Source organism: Vigna umbellata, chromosome 5 (assembly GCF_029865625.1).
Source record: "Vigna umbellata cultivar VRB3 chromosome 5, Vumbellata_1.0, whole genome shotgun sequence".
In the NCBI taxonomy this organism is placed as follows: domain Eukaryota; kingdom Viridiplantae; phylum Streptophyta; class Magnoliopsida; order Fabales; family Fabaceae; genus Vigna; species Vigna umbellata.
The window spans coordinates 58,673,784-58,694,826 of NC_142169.1; the positions used below are offsets into that span (position 1 = coordinate 58,673,784).

Here is a 21,043-nt window from a genome sequence, read left to right on the forward strand (position 1 = left end):
CATACAGAAGTTTTTAATATAAAAGGCCTATTATTCTAGATAATTTAAATTAATATTAAATATTTCAATATAAATGTGACCTTAAATAAACGAAGGCTTAGTATCTCATTTTCTCCGTATAATCCACGTGACCTATTAATTGCTAATATAATATTTTATCTATGTATAGTTTTTGTGACTTACTGAGTTGGTAATTTTATAATGTAGGATGCCATCACATTGCATACCCTATCACCATTGAATATAATGAAAATACAATTTTTTTTACACATTTAATAGTTTTACATTATTTAGCAATTAAAGTTTAAAACAATTTAATATTTCTTCTTTTTCATGTTAAATTTAAAAAAAAAAATCGTAACAGAAAATACACTTCAAGACAAATAATATTTCACATAGATTAACTTTAACTACGTGGCTCAACAATTAACATTCATTGTAAGACTGATAATGAGTTTTTAAAATCATCGATTTCTTGAAGACTCTATTAAAAATATTAATCATTTCTCTTATATCTCGTTTTGGAAGGTAAAATGAAAAATATATATTTAATTTAATCTCAATTTTTACAATATGATATTATTGAGTGTCGTAAAAATAAAAATTAATATAATAATAAATAAAGACTACTATCTATATAATAAAATGAGAATTCGAATATTTAAATTTAACTCAAAGTCCATTTTAAACAAGTTTTTCTTTGTAACGACATACACATAATAGTATTAATTATATTGGCAGTCCAATTAAACAATATTATCGTGACCTTACATTAAATATAATATTTGTATTGTACCATAGGATACCCAATCCTCCAATGGTCGACCGGTGACTAGGGCGACCTGGTAACAGTTGAACCAATACGAGGCCTTCTTAAAGATGATGTGTTGTCGATCACTTGGTCCTCGACAACCAAATAGTAATGTCGCGACATAACGTTCGCACCGCGCACACGACAAGTCACCTATTCATGTCGACGCACAGGACGGTCGACATACAAGCGCTATATCGTAGCGTGCAGTTACAGATAAACAGTTACGCACAATCAGCTAACCAACGCCGCGAATCACAGAAGTAATTGACTTAGTATCAGCACACGATCTAGCAGTTACAACTTCTACACAGTCAAACTTCGATAACTGACCGGATTGCCAGGTAACGGTTTATTTTACTGTTTTAAATACACCCTTCACACCAGAAAAAAGGTACGTTTTTCCCCTGAGAGAAATTATTCTTATTCTTGATCACTTTGAACAAAAAGATTCAGGTGACTCCTTTTCTGACTTGAGCGTCGGAGTGCCTTTGCAGGTACCCAGCCCACCTTTTCCTAAGGAACAGAACATAAAGAAAGGAAGGAAACATCGCGAAGGTGAGCATAAAGAGAAGCAGTTCAGTTTTGTTAGGTTTGTATCTCGGCCTCCACACCCCTACTGAAACATTTTGGCGCCCACCGTGGGGCCCGAGATTTAACATCCCAATTACGACCACCGGAGCTATGGAAGACTTCAACACTCGTGATTTAATCCAACAACTACAAGCTCAGATCGAGGCACAAGCACAAACTATACGGGAGCAGCAGGAACTCCACCGCAAGCAGGCTGAGGAGCTGGCAGCACTAAGGGCACAACGCCAAGAAGAGTCTGACTCCAATCACCATGGAGGACCATCTCACCCTTCTGGCGGGGGGAGGAAAGGGCCTACTTCCATGCGCCTCACCAACCTACTTCCGTTCACAGAGGCCATCATGCAAGCGCACATGCCGGACAAACCTCCCCCAACATTAGAGCGTTATGATGGCTCCGCCGATCCCGACAATCACCTGCGCAACTTTGTAGACGCCATGGCATTCTACACAGATAACGACCCTGTCATCTGCAGAGCTTTCTCCTTATCCCTCAAGGATGAGGCCTTGGAGTGGTTTCACACTCTTCCACGGAATTCTGTAGACTGTTTTGCGATAATTGAAACCCTATTCAGAAAACAGTACGCAACCAACAGAAAACCGGAGATGACAGCCGCTGAGTTGGTAAATACCAAACAGGAAAAGGATGAAACACTGAAAGCGTTCATGCAACGATACAACGAGACGACCCGACGTGTGAAGGATATCAATCACACCTTCATTATCAGCAATCTACCTTCCTGCTTAAGGCCAGGATATTTTGCAGAACAACTATATGCTGACCCTCCAGCATCTATGGAAGAATTGCAATCCACAATTGCAAAATTCATCCGCATCGAGGATCTCCGAAATTGTCGGAAGAAGCAGCAACAAGATACCTCCAATCACGACGCCAAGAAGACCGCAAAGCGAGTGACCAACGACTATAAACCAGATCGACCGCCCCGAAAAGAGTCAGGGTGGACTCCTAAGTACGATCGTTACGCAACCCTCAACGCACCAAGGGCGAGGGTGCTTGAAGAGGCCTTGCACGCCGAACTCTTGACAGTGCGGCGGAAGGCCACCCCAAAAAACGCAGATAACAGCAAAACATGCCGCTTCCACATGAACCATGGGCACGACACCGAGGAATGCAACATGGTAAAAGACGAACTGGAGCGACTTATCCGTGCGGGTTACCTTCAGAACTACATCAAAGATAGAGTTTCCGCTAGAGCCGCGACTCCTCGCCGAAGAGATCCTTCTAGGCGAAGCCCCCAACGATCTCCCCCTGGAGATGATCGACACCGCAGGCGAACGCGCAGTCCGCCTCGACGGACAGAGAGAGAACGCTCGGTCCGAGGTCGTATCGATACCATATCAGGCGGCTTCGCCAGTGGAGGTGTGTCAGCTTCAGCAAGGAAGCGACATTTGAGACAATTGAAGTCGGTTCACATGGTCGAGCGACAGTCTCGGTCACTCCCTGACATCACGTTCACGAACGCAGACTTCCATGTACCCGACCCTGATCATGATGATCCTATGGTCATCACAGCTAATATAGCTCGATATGATGTCAGCAAAGTCCTCGTCGATCAGGGGAGTTCGGTCAACATTTTGTATTGGTCCACCTTTCAGAAAATGGACCTATCTGAGGATCTCATCGCCCCATTCAACGAACAAATTGTAGGATTCTCAGGAGAAAGAGTAGATACCAGGGGATACCTCGACTTGCGAACTCGGCTCGGCACAAGCCGGGAGGCACCGGAACTTAGAGTTCGATTCCTGTTGGTTGAGGCAAATACGTCGTACAACGCCCTGCTAGGACGACCTTGTCTAAATGCGTTTGGGGCAATCGTCTCTACTCCCCACCTCGCTATGAAGTTCCCGACAGAGCATGGTACCATTTGTACCGTGAGAGCAGATCAACGAACAGCCCGACAGTGTTATATGGCCGGGCTAAAAGTCACCCCCTTTGTTCCAACCAGAAGGGCGAAGGGAGCCGAGGCTGCGGCAGTCGACTTGGACCCCCGAACCAATGTCGACGAGCGTCTACATCCGCAGGGCGAGGTCAAACTCCTTTCCCTGACGAATGACGCGTCTAAAACCACCAACATAGGCGGAAACCTTACCTCTAGCGAAGAGCACGATCTGGGGCACATACTGCGGAACAACGCAGATTTATTCGCATGGACGGCCGCCGACATGCCAGGAGTTCATCCCGGGGTCATGGCCCACAAATTGTCTATCTTCCGGGAGGCACGACCTGTCGCCCAGAAGAAGCGACGATTCGGGGAGGAGAAGCGCAAAGCCATTCAAGTTGAGGTCGAGAAGTTGATGAACGCCCAGTTCATCCGGGAATTAACTTACACTACGTGGCTGTCGAACGTGGTCATGGTTAAAAAGTCAAACGACCAGTGGAGAATGTGTGTTGACTTCACAGATCTCAACAAGGCATGTCCCAAAGATTCGTATCCCCTACCTAGCATTGATCGCTTGGTAGATGGAGCTTCGGGTCATGTGATACTGAGCTTTCTCGACGCCTATTCGGGATACAACAAGATCCCCATGTACGAGCCTGATCAAAGCAAGACCGCCTTCATCACTGAACGCGCTAACTACTGTTATGAAGTTATGCCGTTTGGATTGAAGAACGCCGGAGCCACTTATCAACGCCTCATGGATAAAGTCTTCCATCATCAGATACGACGATGCATGGATGTATATGTCGACGACATGGTTATTCGCAGCAATTCTGTGGAACAACACCTGCAGGATTTGACGGAAGTTTTTGGCCAACTACGACGGTACAGCATGCGCCTTAATCCTTCCAAGTGTACTTTCGGTGTCCCCGCGGGTAAATTCTTAGGCTTCATGCTTACACGTCGAGGTATTGAAGCTAATCCAGACAAGTGCAAAGCGGTACTCGACATGACTGCTCCAAAAACCTTACGGGAAGTACAACGTTTGGTGGGTAGGCTCACAGCTCTATCCCGATTCATTCCAAAACTCGCTGACCACATCAAGCCCATTCTGAAGAATTTGAAAAAGGGCACCACTCAACACTGGGACGATGATTGTGAGATGGCATTCCATACTGTCAAACACATCCTAACCAGCCCTCCAATTATGGCTCGACCAGACGATAGGTCAGACTTACAGTTGTATATTGCCGCTTCCCAACATGCTGTTAGTGCCGCCTTGATACAGGAAGCACCCTCCCTTAAGTTGATATATTTCATCAGTCGCACATTGCAAGGGGCTGAGGAACGATATTCTCAAATTGAGAAATTTGCCTTGGCCCTACTTACGGCCTCTCGTCGGTTACGACCATATTTCCAGAGCCACCAGGTGGTCGTCCGCACAGATCACCCCATAGCCAAGATCCTCCGCAAACCAGACTTGGCAGGACGGATGGTTGCCTGGTCCGTGGAACTGTCAGAGTTCGGACTCCGTTACGAGCCACGCGGGTCCATTAAGGGTCAACATTTGGCCGACTTTGCAGTTGAGTTAGTACCTGCACCCGAGGCCTCAACTACAAAATGGTTACTCAGTGTAGATGGTTCCTCCGACAAAAGGGGAGGCGGAGCCGGTGTCGTCCTGGAAGGACCGGACGGTTTGGTCATAGAGCAGGCTATCATATTCAAATTTCCAGCTAGCAACAACCAGGCCGAGTACGAAGCCTTGATTGCTGGCCTATCCTTGGCCAGAGAGTTCTCGGTCGATCGTTTAGAGTGTCGGATGGATTCAAAATTGGTGGTTAGCCACGTGAACGGAACCTATCAAGTCAAAGATAATCAACTATTGCGCTATTTCCACAAGGTTCAGACCTTACTCCAACAGTTCGCCGAATTTAGTGTCATCCATGTACCCAGGGAGCAAAACACAAGAGCGGATCTCTTGTCTAAGTTAACTCATTCTAAGTAGCGAGCACAGTTATCCTCAATTATTAGGATGACGCTCGACCGTCCTGTGGTGGAAGCTTTTGTCACCAATGTGTCGACACCCGTAACAGACTGGCAGCAGAAAGTCAAAGATCTCATGGAGAGGCAGGATAAGGGCGATAGCATTACTGTGGCTGAGTCCAAACGCATTGCACGTTTTCTGTATATAGGAGACGACTTATACCGTCGCGGCCATAGCACTCCTCTGTTGAAATGCATATCAGAGGAAGAGGCAGACTATGTACTGCGCGAGCTGCACACCGGGATATGCGGCTTTCACTCTGGCAAGAGGACCTTGAGAGCACGTGTTCTCCGCGCAGGATATTACTGGCCTACACTAGACCACGATTGTGAAACATTTGTCAAGAAGTGCATCTCCTGTTGTCGCAACCGGAATCGCGACGGGACGACGATCCAAAAAGAAATCGCGGGTTTTGAAAAGAGATTTGGAGTCGCCACCATAGTTTATTATGGAAAACTACGGAAAAACCATAAAACGATAAAGCACGGTCCACGAAAACCAAAGATTGGGTTCGGGAGTCGGTTACGCGTGGGGAAGGTGTTAGCACCCCACAACGCCTGCCCTAAGGCAGTACCTTTAACTAAATGCACGAATATGATGTGATTTTCAAAATGTTTAACTATCCCCTAAAATAAAATTCTAAAATAAACAAAACATATTTTTTAGTTTTTTGGGCCCGACAAGGATTGACCTTGCTCCTACGTATTCTCATTCAAAATGAGAAATCAGGGTTACGTAGTTCTTTTAGAAAACTGCTTGAAAATTTGCTTGAAAATTGTTTAGAAAATTTTGTTTGGAAAATGATTGTGGATAAATTTGGATTTTTGGGAAAGTGAACCTGACAAGGGCTAGCCTTGCTCCTACGTATCTCCACTTTCGATGGAGAATCAAGGGTTACGTAGTTCTGGGTAGCAAGACTATTTGTTGTTTAAAATTGTTGAAGTTTTCGGGTTTTTTGAAGATTCTATACCTTTTTTTGTATTTTGTTTAAGAAAGAGAAAAGGTTGTTAGCACAAGGACGATGCGTGCGATCACACATGTGCCTAAACCTTTAAAACATATTTTTTGTTAATTTTTCTTAAGGAAAAGAAAAGGTTTTTAGCACAAGGACGATGCGTGCGATCACACATGTGCCTAAACCTTTAACACATATTTTTTGTAATTTCAATTAAGAAAGAGAAAAGGTTTTCAGCACAAGGACGATGCGTGCGATCACACATGTGCCTAAACCTTCAAAACATATTTTTTGTAATTTCAATTAAGAAAGAGAAAAGGTTTTCAGCACAAGGACGATGCGTGCGATCACACATGTGCCTAAACCTTCAAAACATATTTTGTAATTTTATTTAAGAAAGAGAAAAGGTTTTCAGCACAAGGACGATGCGTGCGATCACACATGTGCCTAAACCCTTAAAAACATATCTTTATAAATTCCTTTATTTAAATTGTAAATATTGCATTATTAAATATATATTTTTTAGGATAAGTAAATATCTAGAATAAGTAGATAGCACAAAATGAAATAATAAATAAAAATAAAAAAATAAAACTAAAAATAATAAATAAGACAAATGAAATAAGATAGACAAAAATAAATGAAATAGAATAAAATAAAATAAGAAAAACAAACAAATAAAAATAACGAGCGTTGGGTGGATCATAAACGGACGTTGAGAATGAGGAGAAATAACGAGCGTTGGGGGAATTAATGAACGTTCGCTGAAAGTGGGGAGAAAGAACGAGCGTTGGGGGGAATCAGTGAAATAACGAGCGTTCGTTTCGGGGATGAACGAACGTTCGTTGAGAATGAGGAGGACGAACGTACGTTGAGAATGGGGAAGAACGAGCGCTCGTTGGGGGCCAAGCGGACGTTGGGAAACGAGGCTGAAGGATGAGCGCTCGTGGTGGACGAGCGTTCGTTGGGGAGATTGTGAACGTACGCTGGGAAACGAGGCTGAAGTACGAGCGCTCGTTGGGGGACGAGCGTTCGTTGGGGAATTGGGCTGAAGGACGCTGGGAAACGTGGCTGAAAGACGAGCGCTCGTTGTGGACGAGCGTTCGTTAGGGAGATGGTGAACGCGTTGAGAAACGAGGCTGAAGGACGAGCGCTCGTTGGGGGACGAGCGGACGCTGGGAAACGAGGCTGAAGGACGAGCGCTCGTTGGGTAACGAGCGTTCGTTGAGGAATTGACGAACGACCGCTTGGAAAGGGAGGCAGAATGACGAGCGCTCATTTTGAAGATGACGAACGGACGTTGAGAACATGAGGCTGGATGACGAACGGACGTTGAGAACATGAGGCTGGATGACGAACGCTCGTTATGGACGAGCGTTCGTTGGGAAGACGTGGCAAGTTGATGACGAACGCTCGTTATGGACGAGCGTTCGTTGGGAAGATGAGGGAAATTAATGACCAACGCTCGTTATGGACGAGCGTTCGTTGGGAAGACGTGGCAAGTTGATGACGAACGCTCATTATGGACGAGCATTCGTTGGGAAGATGAGGGAAATTAATGACTAACGCTCGTTATGGACGAGCGTTCGTTGGGAAGTTCAGGTTGGATGACGAACGCTCGTTATTGGCGAGCGTTCGTTGGGAAGATGTGGGAAATTGATGACGAACGCTCGCTACGGACGAGCGTTCGTTGTGAAGGTGAGGGAAATTGGTGACGCACGCTCGAAAAAGGCCAGATAACGTGCGCTCGTTCTGGGCTTGGCCCACCCGGGTGGCTGCTAACCTAGAATTCCCCTAGGGGTTCTCTGACTCTACACTCAAAGCTGCCTCCCTCCATCGAGACCCAGGTCTCTTCCTCTCTGATCAGGAAAAGCTAGGGCTGGGATTGCCTCCCTTGAACACCTGCGCCACTACTTCTTCCAACCAGCCACCGCGCCACCACCTTCCACCCGTCTCGGCGTCGGCGGCGACCCCAAGCACCGCCGGAACCACGGCCGGCCACGGCGTTCTCTCCCCCTCTCTCTCTCGCACTAGCCTAGGGTTGAGGCTTTTCCACCTTGGGCACCTCCTGCCGCCGCCTCTGCCAGAGCCGACCACCGTCGCCTCTAGCTGGAGCGCGCTTCTTCACCGGCGCCACCAGTGTCACTTTCCTCCCTCTCCGTCCTGGTTTTCTTATTGGCTGCTATTCACTGGTTCAAATCTGATTTTGTATGGAATTGGTTGATGAACAAAAACATTGAAGACTATGGAAAATCAGAGAGCTCGCTGCTCCATGTCTTCGAAAAGGAGAGACCGAAAATGGATTTTATAGCTTCATTGTACAGGATATGCATTGGAAGGTGTTTGTGTGCGTATGAGTGGGAATGTGATAATTGATTCTCTACTTTTCAGGTGATGGGGTACAGCAAAAACCATATTCATGGTGTTGGAGTTGGGGATAAATGAGTGGCAAGGGAGGGCATCCATACGAAGTTACAGAACACAGCCAAATGCAACGAAACAAATACCATTCCAGATACTATCCCAATGACGATATGGCTTCAGAAACTGAATTTTTTGGTTTTCTTCACGTGGTTATGGCTTTGGATGGTTTTCTTTGCCTCTTGTAGATGAAAGGCAGCTGTAGCAACAGGGAATGGATGACGGTTGCAGATTGGGTGAGGGGATATCAGTTTGCAGGTTGGTGGTGAGGCATGTTTTTGTTATTAGGATGGGTGACAAGCAGTATACGAGGCCAAATCAACTTAAAGGGAAACAAACAAAAGCAGACATCACGAAGCATAAACAGATGTGAGACCAAATCATCATCATCAGATGGAAATAAATAGGAGCACATATCACCCAACATACACATATGACAAAACGTCTACCATTAGCAGTGAAGCTTTAAGAAGAGGAACTTACCTTTTGCATTCAAGTTTTCTTCTCTTTGTAATTTCTAGTAACCTTCCTCTTCTGATTAAAACCTTCTCCCTCCTATTCCTTCGATTGCTCCCTTTCTTTTTTGTTGTAAATAATGTCTCTTGTTCTTCTTTGCAGGTGCCAATGGCTCCTTCTCGGCAATGGATGATTATCCAGTGAAGTTGAAGGTCCCCTTTCTCTCTGCTTTTCTGTGCTCCCTTCCAGAATTTTCCTTCTCTCTACTCTCTGTGTCCTTTGCAATTCTCTCCGTCTTTGTCTTTTGTCATTCTCTGTACCAAAATCGTACATCCAAATCGCGCCTCTGCCATCACCCCGCGTCCTGCAGAAACGGTTTTCTGCTCCCCTTCCTTCCAACACGCGCACCCCGTACCCTGTCTCCTAACCCCAAACATTCCTTTCTCTTCTTTTTTTTTTTTTCTTTTTACTAAAAAACAAAAATGCCTTTTTCTTCTTGTCGTTTTTTTTAGTTATATTAATTATATTAAAATAAAATAAAATATAAAGAGGTAAAACAAAACAAAAAGGAAATAATAAATAAAAGGGAGAACAAAATAAAATAAGATGATTTATATAAATAAAGATAGAATAAATACAAAATAATAATAGATAACAAAAAATAAATAAATAGTAAAAGGGATAAAAACGAAAATAAAAATAAAAATAAAAATGAAATTGATAAAGAAATAAAACTAAATAAATAAACATAGGAGAACACATTAATAGTAAAGTCAAAAATCAATCCGGACGAAATTCGGTATTGACAGCTGCCCCTCTTTACTTAGATTTTACTAGATAATATGACAAACGACGTTTTTATATTATCAGAGTAAAAGATAAGTAAAGATAGAAATACTAATTTCGTCTGGATTTCAAACAGAATGAGAGAGGAATAAACAGGGAAATCTAAACAAAATGAACAAGGCTAAGAGAATTGGGGTGTGTAGACATTATGGAGGGTGTACCAACCCTATGGAAGTGAATGAGGTCTAATAACCTCGTGGAGGGTGTACCAACCCTATGGATGAATGATATGAGGTGGACTAACCTCGTGGAGGGTGTACAAACCCTGAACAAATGATATGAGGTGTACTAACCTTATGGATGAATGATATGAGGTGTACTAACCTCTTGGAGGGTGTACAAACCCTGTGGATGAATGCTATGAGGTGTACTAACCTCGTGGAGGGTGTACAAACCCTGTAGATGAATGATATGAGGTGTACTAACCTCGTGGAGGGTGTACAAACCCTGAACAAATGATATGAGGTGTACTAACCTCGTGGAGGGTGTACAAACCCTGTGTATGAATGATGTGAGGTGTACTAACCTCGTGGGGGGATGTACAAACCCTGAACAAATGATATGAGGTGTACTAACCTCGTGGGGGGATGTACAAACCCTGAACAAGTGATATGAGGTGTACTAACCTCGTGGAGGGTGTACAAACCCTGAACAAATGATGTGAGGTGTACTCACCTCGTGGAGGGTGTACAAACCCTGTGGGTGAATGATACGAGGTGTACTAACCTCGTGGAGGGTGTACAAACCCTGAACAAATGATGTGAGGTGTACCAACCTCGTGGAGGGTGTACAAACCCTATGGATGACTGTGTGTGAGGTGAGCTATCGTAGAAACAACTCTGGGATTCAGATTTTTTTTGAAGAAACATTGGTAGATACTGAGCAAAACATTAGAGAGATTTAGATATAAAGGTCTGCTAACCTTTTTCACCACTTCATTTTCCCTTTACGGATTTTTGAACAATTTTCTTTGCTTTCTATGAAATGATGTTATGTTATGATGGTGCATGAATGCATATGAGCCATTGGTTTCGTTCCCTTCTTTTGCTCTCGCTTTCTCTTTCTTACACCCTTTTTCTTCTTTTTTTTTTTTGTGAAAATTCTATGCTTGGAATTCGTTGTCAATGTTGACGTCAAACGCGATGTACGTTCGAAATGCATTCAATCAAAATAATGTCAAGAAGCAGTGGGTTCTTTGATGAAAGGAAGAGAACGTAACTAGGGGTTCAAATTCCCTCTAGCACTAGCTTGAACCTGAAAAGGTGCGGGAGATGAGTATGAAAGGTGGATGGTTGAATGACTACCTGGGGGTAAGGTTAGCATTTGAATTTTTCTTACATTGGGAGGTGTTGTTAGTACCTACACATGCATGGCCCGCAAGGGCTGCCCCAACTTTGTTACGTATAGTAAACTTGATTTGGAGAGGGGGAAAGGTTCGGGTAGGAAGGATTGCCCCAATTTGGCGATTCTTGATTGACGGGGAGACTTCACATTTTTTGTCTTTTTTTTCTTTTTTTTTTTTTGTTTCATTTTCTTTCCTTCTTTTTTTTGTTCTTTTGAGTGATTGTGTCATTCACCACATCATTTCGTTTCAGGGTTAAAATCGTGAGAAAGATTAGGACAAACAGTCTTCAGTCAGCGTGGACTTTTATTGGCTTGTACCGTGGCCAAAGGTCAAAGGGTTTTGAAAGAAATGGATAATGAAGGCTCAAATAAGTGTTTGGCGGTTAAATTGTTTCAACAAGAATCATTTGCAAGGTGTCGAGTCAACTATCCCTAAAGATTTGAAACTTCGGGCATCCTTTTTTCATTACTGTTTTTTTCTTTCTTTTCTTCCCCTTTTGGGTCGCTTGCTTCGTTGTCTCTGTTGTGTACTTCTTTGAGACTTTATATATTTTTTTATTTCTTTTTCCTTCTTCTCTCTTTTTTTTTCAGAAATCCCCTCCTTGATTTCGGATGCCCTTGATGTACCTTTTAGGTTGACATCGATGTGCTAATGATTCTTGTCGGGGGTGATGAAAACAAATATAATTTATGGCTCAAAAGGGGTGCAATTGGATAAACTTCTTTTAACGTTTGGATAAAGAAAAAATGGCCATACGTCACTCTGAATCTTTGCTTACCTTACTTTCTCGCGACCTTAGCCCTGGAATAAAACTCGGTAGTGGTTGACACATCGACTTCATTGTTTTTTTTTCTTTTTTTTTTATTATTTTTTTTTATTTTTTTTTTTTATCTCCCAATCAACAGATCGTTGGGGATGTGTACCATGATGAACACTGCCCCAGTATTGTATTCATGACAACCCTTTGTTTTAATGGGAAATGAAAAGGTTGAGGGTTCAAGTAGTATGAATGCAGATGCTCTAGCTGGAAAAGAACGATGGTTACCCCCGAAACCTTGCATCAGGAGAAGACCCAACTTTGGTATTTTCAAAATTTATTTTGCTTTTGCTTTTCGAAAACACTACGCCCTTGACAACCTCATTGACAACGAATTCAACATGTGTCTTTTCTTTTGCTTTTTTTTTTATTTTTTCTTCATTTTTATTTTTATTATTATTTACCTTTTTTAATTTTTACGACACCCACCAGGACCGAGCTAAGCCGACTGAATACCCGTGATGCTTTTATTGACATTCGTTCGATTATTTTTCGTTTTCAATCCTCTTTATTTACCTAAACAGCTCAGCGCGACATGCAATAATTTCAGAAAGTATGAACAAAAATTAATATGCGGTATTTATTGAATGAAATAACACAGATTGCAACAATTTAAAAGGCAATGTTAATATTCGCTAACGACAACCCCTATCACAGAATCATCATACATAGAACTTTTTGACCGCATCAGAATTAACCGGTAACGGTAATTCCTCCCCATCCATCCTTGTGAGAATTAGTGCCCCACCAGAGAATGCTCTCTTCACCACAAATGGCCCTTCATAGTTTGGGGTCCACTTGCCTCGATGATCTTTTTGGATGGGCAAAATCCTCTTCAACACCAGTTCGCCTTCATGAAACTCTCTTGGGTGCACCCTTTTGTCAAACGCCTTTTTCATTCTCCTTTGATACAGCTGTCCATGACACACTGCTGTTAACCTTTTCTCTTCGATAAGGTTGAGTTGGTCGAATCGGGTTTGAACCCACTCAGCTTCCTCTAACTTAGTTTCCATTAACACGCGTAAGGAGGGAATTACGACCTCAAATGGAAGTACCGCTTCCATCCCATACACTAGCGAGAACGGCGTGGCCCCAGTTGATGTTCGTACTGATGTGCGGTATCCGTGCAAAGCGAAAGGAAGCATTTCGTGCCAGTCCTTGTAGGTGACCACCATCTTCTGCACAATCTTCTTGATGTTCTTGTTAGCAGCCTCTACTGCCCCATTCATCTTTGGACGATAAGGAGAGGAATTATGGTGGTGAATTTTGAATTCCTCACATAACTCCGCCATCATCTGATTGTTCAGGTTGGTAGCGTTATCAGTGATGATCTTGTTAGGTAGCCCATACCTACAGATCAACTCCTTCCTTATGAATCTAACCACAACCTTTCTAGTCACGTTGGCATACGAAGCAGCCTCAACCCACTTGGTGAAATAGTCGATTGCGACTAGTATGAAGCGATGTCCATTTGACGCTTTTGGTTCTATAGCTCCGATGACATCTATTCCCCACATCGAAAATGGCCATGGTGCAGACAACACGTTCAGAGTAGTGGGTGGCACATTGATATTATCTGCATATATCTGACATTTCTCACACTTCCTCACGTGTATGCAACAATCGTTTTCCATGGTCAACCAGAAGTAACCAGCTCTTAAGATCTTCCTGGCCATCGAATGTCCATTCATGTGTGTACCAAATGTACCTTCGTGCACTTCTTTCAATATCAACTCGGCTTCCTTTGCATCCACACATCTGAGGAGGACCATGTCATGGTTTCTCTTGTATAAAACATCCCCACTTAAGATGAAACTGCCGGCCAACCTTCTTAGTGCTCTTTTATCGTTTTCAGACGCATCCTCAGGGTATTCTCGGGTTTTAAGATAACGCTTGATATCAAAGTACCAAGGCTTACCGTCTAACTCCTCCTCGATGAAGTGGCAATATGCTGGCTCTGCATGGCTTTTCATTTTGATTTTTGGTAATTCTGCATCTTGATCAACCTCAAACATTGACGACAAGGTGGCCAGTGAGTCTGCTAATTGATTATCTTCTCGAGGTATATGGTTAAATGTGATGGAATCGAAATACTCCATTAATCCCCTGATGTAAGCTTGGTAGGGAATTAATTTTGTATCCCTAGTTTCCCATTCTCCTTTCAGTTGATGGATGACCAAAGCCGAATCTCCATACACATCCAGAATTTTTGCCTTAGACTCAATTGCTGCTCGAATACCCATAGCACAGGCTTCATATTCAGCGATGTTATTTGTGCAGCTAAAACACAACCTTGCCGTCATTGGTATATACTGACGCTCTGGGGAGATAAGCACTGCCCCTATTCCATGTCCCATCACATTCGAGGCTCCGTCGAATAACACCGTCCATGCTTTTTCGTTTCGGTCTTCTTTGTTCTCTTCGAATAGAGCCATGATATCCTCATCAGGAAATTCAGGTTGCATTGGTTGATAATCACAAAGGGGTTGATGAGCCAGGTATTCTGCTAGTGCGCTACCCTTGACAGATTTTTGAGTGACATATACGATGTCGTACTCTGACAATAGCATCTGCCATCGAGCTATCCTTCCAGTAAGAGCAGGCTTTTCAAAAATACACTTGATAGGATCCATCTTGGATATCAACCATGTAGAATGACTCAACATGTATTGCCTTAAACGATGAGCGGCCCACGCCAATGCGCAGCAAGTCCGCTCTAACGATGAATATCGTTGTTCGCAGTCTGTGAACTTCTTGCTCAAGTAATATATAGCGTGCTCTCTTTTGCCATCCTCATCATGCTGACCCAACACACAACCCATTGACTTGTCCAATACAGTCAAATACAAAATGAGTGGCCTTCCTGGTTCTGGTGGACGTAATACAGGAGGGTTTTGTAAGTATTGTTTGACTCTCTCAAAAGCGGCCTGACAATCCTCATTCCACACCACAGCCTGATTCTTTCGTAACAACTTGAACAGTGGTTCACAAGTAGCAGTTAAGTGGGAGATGAATCTAGCGATGTAATTCAATCTACCCAAAAACCCTCGAACTTCTTTTTCCGTTTTAGGCGCAGGCATTTCCATTATCGCTCGCACTTTGTCTGGATCCACCTCTATCCCCCTCTGGCTGACAATAAAGCCCAACAATTTCCCGGATTTCACTCCAAATGTACATTTGGCGGGATTCAGCCTAAGCTTATACTTCCTCAATCTCTCGAATAACTTTCTCAAGTTGAGGACGTGTTCTTCTTCTGATTCGGACTTCGCGATCATGTCGTCCACATAAACTTCAATCTCCTTGTGCATCATATCATGGAAAAGTGCCACCATCGCCCTTTGATATGTTGCCCCAGCATTCTTGAGTCCAAAAGACATCACTTTATAACAAAATGTGCCCCACAATGTAATAAAAGTAGTCTTTTCCATATCTTCTGGCGCCATCTTGATCTGGTTATACCCCGAAAAACCATCCATGAACGAAAACAGTGAATACTTGGCTGTATTATCAACCAGGGTGTCGATGTGTGGTAATGGGAAATTGTCCTTTGGGCTTGCGCGGTTCAAATCTCGATAATCGACACATATCCGAACTTTACCATCCTTCTTAGGCACCGGTACAATGTTTGCTACCCATTCTGGGTATCTCGCCACAGCTAGAAACCCTGCATCGAATTGCTTCTGTACCTCCTCCTTGATCTTCAAGGACATTTCCGGTTTCATCCTTCTTAGCTTTTGCTTTACCGGTGGGCAATCCGGCTTGAGCGGGAGCTTGTGTTGTACAATATCTGTATCGAGGCCTGGCATGTCATTGTAAGACCAAGCAAACACATCCCTGAACTCCCTCAATAAGTCACACAATTTTTCTTTCACTTCTGCTTTCATGGCTGTACCTATCTTCACCTCCTTTACCTCATCCCCATTCCCTAAATTGAGTACTTCAACATCTTCCTGGTGAGGTTTCATCTCCTTACACTCTTGTTCCACTAGTCTCAACAGTTCAGGAGGGGGTTCCGGGTCATCATCACAATCATCTTCCGTATTATTGACAGGGCGCCCAAAATCAGGAATATCAACATAATTACTTTCAAAACATTCATTGTCATATCTGCATTATTTGAGTTTATGAAAAGGAAATAAATAAACGAAAAACGACGAGGAATGCAAAATGATGATAAAACACAAACAAACACACTTTGATTATCGCGCTGAGCATAATAAACTAAAAGCGTCAACCCGTAAGTCATGAATCCTAAAGCCCCGGGCAAAGCTATAGGATTAATTAAAGTTATTACATCTTATTCAAATTAAGCATCACGGGCAAATCCAGCATCTCCCAGTTGTCGAGTCGTGCATCCGGGGAGCAGGCCCACACGAAACTGGAACCTTCCGATCCATCTTCATCTCCCACAGCTGCTATGTGGCCAGTGTTAACCCAACCAGCACTGCGAAAGCTCTCCTTGAGGTCACAGATACGAATTCTTCCCACTTTGGGCTCTCGTCTTTCCATCCGAGCCAGACTGCGCTCCCTCCTTTCTTCTATCAACCTTCTCCTATCCTCCTTGGTGGGCTTGTATCCCAGGCCATACCTATTCTTGTTCTCGACGACCTCCAGAGGGAATGCTCGCCCCTGTCCATACCTACCCAAACCTTTCCCATGCATGTAACCTTCTTTTAACATGACTTTGGCCATCATGATAGAAGCACGTGACAGATGTGGACTGATCGCGAATGGCTCCACGTAGGTGTTTCCCACGATCTCCAGAGATTGGAAAGTTGCCTCGAGAGCTTCCTCGGCTACTTCAATATAACGGGAGGATGATGGTCCGCTCACAAGGAGGTCCTCCTCTCCTGATACTATCACCAGCTTATCTCCCATAACATATTTCAGCTTTTGGTGTAGTGTGGAAGGCACAACTCCTGCAGAATGGATCCACGGGCGACCCAACAAACAGCTATAAGCCGGGAGGATATCCATAACTTGAAAGGTCACTTGAAAGACACAAGGACCGACTTGAACGGGCAATTCAATCTCTCCCATCACTACCCTTTTACTGCCGTCAAATGCCCTCACAATCATAGAGCTCGGCTTCATATGCATTCCATCACAGGGGAGCTTCTCCAATGTCGATTTTGGCATGACGTTCAGAGAGGAGCCATTGTCCACCAAGACACGCGCTATAACGTGATCCAGGCATTTCACAGAGACATGAAGAGCCTTGTTATGCCCTCTCCCCTCAGTGGGTATCTCCTCATCAGTAAAGGTGAGGTAATTATTAGCGACGATGTTGCCAACAATGCCCTCGAACTTGTTCAGAGAAATACCTTGTTCTACATGAGCCTCACTGAGTATCTTCATCAACAACTTTCGGTGCGAGGCAGAGTGCATGAGTAATTCTAGCAAGGAGATCCGGGCAGGCATGCGATTCAACTGTTCCACCACTTTGTACTCACTCTGTTGTATGAACTTTAGGAATTCACCAACTTCTTCTTCAGATATTTCCCTCTTCTCCTCTGTGTTGGGGGTTTCCTCGGCCTCCACGTTCTTCCCCCTCAAGAACTCCTTTGCTTTTGCAGCCATTGATGCTTCCCTATCATTGGTTCTTTCTCTCGCCAATTCTGGTGGTGTAAAGATTCTACCACTTCTGGTCATCCCACCAATGCCTGATATGTTTTCCACAGTCGGATTTGCATATTCTCCCTCATCTAATGCAGTTGCCCCATATCTCCATGGGACGGCTTTCTCGTTCTTATAAGGGAAAGGAGTTGGCACTCGGATGACCACAGACGGATTTCCTTCAGTTACCAGTGCAGGGGTGGTCCTAGTAAAATGGATCACCAAAGGTTCGGGTAGAGTCACATCAGATTCTCCACCAATTTGTGCAAACACTTCTTCCTCTCTGACCTTGCGGCACACTTGCATCAGATTTCTATCAAGTAAGTCTTGTAGAAAAATCTCGAATTCCATACATTCCTCAATAGAGTGCCCGGCCTCCGGATGGAGTGCGCACGTTATACCCAGATCATAATCGCCCTTCACTAGGCCCTTCTTCAACAAAGCTTCAAAGATAAACCTCCTAGAACTTCGGATTTCGCCCACATCTCTTATCAGATCATGGTTTCCAACCTCGACGGCGTTCGTCGAGGAACTCCCGTGCCCGGACAATGGATTAGTATTGACGTTGGGCTGGTCCTCTTGAAACTTTAACCAACCCGAATCTATCAGAGCCTGAACTTTGTATTTGAGAGCCATACATCCTTCGGTCGAGTGGCCAATGCCTCCTGCATGATAACTACACCTGGCATTTGCGTCATAACCCCTAGGGTACGGCGGCTGTACAGGCTTCATCGGGCAAATGGCGACCAGACCCTTTTTGACTAGGTTCGGTAACAATTCAGTGTAGGTCATAGGGATCGGGGTGAACCTAACAAACTGACTTCCCCTTGGGTTGTTGTTGTGACCCACATTCAGATTTGGGCCCATGTTTGCGGCCGGTCTTGGAGCTTCGGTTGGGATACGCTGCGGTGGATAATACGCTTGTTGTTGTTGAGGCCTAGCTTGGTGAGCAAACGTGGTGTTAGCAGCGTAAGGAGGTGGGTTTAAGTATGGTCGATAATTAGGATTGGGAGCTCGTCCTCTCCATACAGGCATTACCGACGCAGCATGTACCTCCCCCTCTTTTTTCTTCCCCTGATTGAAACTGGGCTTTTTGTAGTTTGTAGCTGCAGGTGGGCCATATGCTATCTTCCCGTTTTTCAATCCAATTTCTATCCTCTCACCAATGATGATGGTGTCAGCAAAATTGACAGATACATTTCCAACCATATGCTCATAAAACGGCGGTTGGAGTGTGTTTACGAACATCGACACCATCTCTTTGTCAAACAACGGCGGCTCAACTTGCGCAGCCAACTCTCTCCATCGTTGGGCGTACTCTTTGAAAGTTTCATTGTCCTTTTTTGTCATATTCTGCAGCTGCAGACGGTCCGGAGCAACATGAGTATTGTATACATATTGTTTTACGAAGGCGTCAGTTAGATCCGCCCAACAACGAATTCGGTATGGCTCTAGGTGGGTGTACCAGTTCAATGCCACCCCAGCCAAACTTTCCTGGAAAACGTGGATGAGTAGCTGCTCATCATGAGCATACGCAGCCATCTTTCTGCAGTACATGGTCACATGGCTTTTAGGGCAAGTGTTACCCCTATATTTTTCAAACTCCGGCGCCTTGAACTTAGGCGGGATTTTCAAGCCCGGAACCAAACTCAATCTGGCCGCATCTCCAAACCCGTAGCTCTCAACTCCCTCAACAGCTCTCAACCTCGCCTCCAGACTTTCCAACCTACCCGTAGCTCCAACGAGGCTACCGAATCCCCCAACCACCGTGGCGTGTGGTGCAGCTTCGGCTGAAAAATCCTCCCTAGCAACCACAGGCGGTACTGGGGTCACCCGAATTCCATCAGTGGTGTTGGTCTCATTCATTCCCGTGCCCACCATAGGAGCCGACACTAAGACAGGTCCCTGAGTGCCGATCGGTGGTATATTGACAGTCGCGGGAAACGAGAATGAAGCGTGCTCAGCTTCTGAGTACTCTCCTACAGGAGGAGCGTAACCCGGAGGTAAACCATACAGTGGGAAAGGAACTGATTGGCTCGCAGCGTTGAACATTTGAGGATAAGGGTGAGCATTCCCCCCAACATGCGTAGATGAAGACTCTCCAGCAGTCTTCATGGATTCAAGCGTCGCCAAGATCTGGCCGATCTGGTCCTTCAACTGGCCAACATCCGTTTTGAGAGACTCCTGTGACTCCTCCCAGCTTGCCATGGCTTTTGAGTTTGCCCGGGTCCGGTAGGGATGTCGTGGAAATTTGGTCGTCGTTTTTTCTCACGCGTACTGCTTTATTATTTTAATTAATTAGATGGAAATGAAACATGCTGAACAAAAGAAAAGATGATGCATGCTAGTAATAGGGGGAAATCACAATATTGTAATGACATCACTGATGGAAATTAACACAAGCAGATGCTAAACAGCATCCCACACCTTTTCATTTAAAAGGAAACAAGTTCATTACATTTCTTACAGGAAACAAATCATAAAGATCCCTAAATACATCAATTCCTATCCCGAGTGATGAGGGATTTCATCTCGTCTATCAACTGTTTACAGTGATTAATAAAAAGCTCTATCTCTACTGGTGGGCTATAAAAGTGGGTACTCGCTTCAGCTTCCGACACCATTCTGGGGATGTCTTCAATTGCCCCATTTGCCAAAGCAGCCAACTGAGAGAAGCTTTCCTTCCAATGCTTTACGGCCGTTTCTTGCTCTGCGATGTGCTCTTTCATTCGCTTTATCAAGGCCTGATGCCTTTCTTCAAAATCCATCGACCTCCATCGCTCCTCCTGCTCCTCGATGTAATCCTCCATTTGCTTTAACATGGCTCGATATTCCCCTTCAGCCTCTGCCAGCTTCCAGCGCTCCTGATTCAACTCCGCTTCAAATGATGTAGCCATTTCCTTCATTTGATGCCCCGATTCTTGTACTTGGACTTGCGCTTCCCTTAGTCTTTTTAGGGCTTCCCTCTTATCCCTCTTGGCTTCTTCATAGAGTTGTTTCCACTGTCTGCCCTCTTCTAAAGCCACATTCTTCTCATTCACCCTCATGGATAACTCCTTACTTGCGGCCGCAAGATCCTGTTTTACTCGGAATGTATAATCTCTCTCTGCTTTCTGGCTTTTGACAATGTTTTCATAAGCCCGTGACTTTTCTTCGTTATCATTCCTCATATCCACAAAATCATTGCGAGCCTTCTGTAATTCATTTTCTAACCTTGCATTCCTCACCCTCAATTTCTCC

General features: G+C 44.3%; 3 protein-coding genes across 3 annotated transcripts; 2 read left to right on the forward strand and 1 right to left on the reverse strand.

Moving 5' to 3' along the window:
* The first annotated feature begins 1,495 nt into the window (after window positions 1-1,495).
* On the forward strand, window positions 1,496-5,308 carry LOC148198732 (uncharacterized). Its single transcript, XM_088115904.1, has one exon. The coding sequence runs from the start codon at window positions 1,496-1,498 to the stop codon at window positions 5,306-5,308; it is 3,813 nt and encodes a 1,270-aa protein (XP_087972030.1).
* Window positions 5,309-5,335: 27 nt separating this feature from the next.
* LOC148198733 (uncharacterized) lies at window positions 5,336-8,747 on the forward strand. The gene is made up of 2 exons (XM_088115905.1): window positions 5,336-5,686; window positions 8,694-8,747. The coding sequence occupies exons 1-2, from the start codon at window positions 5,336-5,338 to the stop codon at window positions 8,745-8,747; spliced, it is 405 nt and encodes a 134-aa protein (XP_087972031.1).
* A 7,455-nt stretch (window positions 8,748-16,202) lies between these two features.
* On the reverse strand, window positions 16,203-19,684 carry LOC148198734 (uncharacterized). Its single transcript, XM_088115906.1, has 2 exons — window positions 17,729-19,684; window positions 16,203-17,695 (listed from the first exon to the last, which is right to left on the reverse strand). The coding sequence occupies exons 1-2, from the start codon at window positions 19,682-19,684 to the stop codon at window positions 16,478-16,480; spliced, it is 3,174 nt and encodes a 1,057-aa protein (XP_087972032.1). The 3' UTR covers window positions 16,203-16,477.
* Window positions 19,685-21,043: the final 1,359 nt, after the last annotated feature.

Bases quoted from the DNA above. Each gene is read 5' to 3' on its own strand.
- LOC148198732 (XM_088115904.1), top strand. From the start codon at position 1,496: ATGGAAGACTTCAACACTCGTGATTTAATCCAACAACTACAAGCTCAG.
- LOC148198734 (XM_088115906.1), bottom strand. From the start codon at position 19,684: ATGGTGGGCACGGGAATGAATGAGACCAACACCACTGATGGAATTCGG. The intron at 17,696-17,728 runs GTGGAGGCCGAG...AACACAGAGGAG, and splicing joins AGTTCTTGAGGGGGAAGAAC to AAGAGGGAAATATCTGAAGA.
- LOC148198733 (XM_088115905.1), top strand. From the start codon at position 5,336: ATGACGCTCGACCGTCCTGTGGTGGAAGCTTTTGTCACCAATGTGTCG. The intron at 5,687-8,693 runs GTCAAGAAGTGC...TCTACTTTTCAG, and splicing joins ACCACGATTGTGAAACATTT to GTGATGGGGTACAGCAAAAA.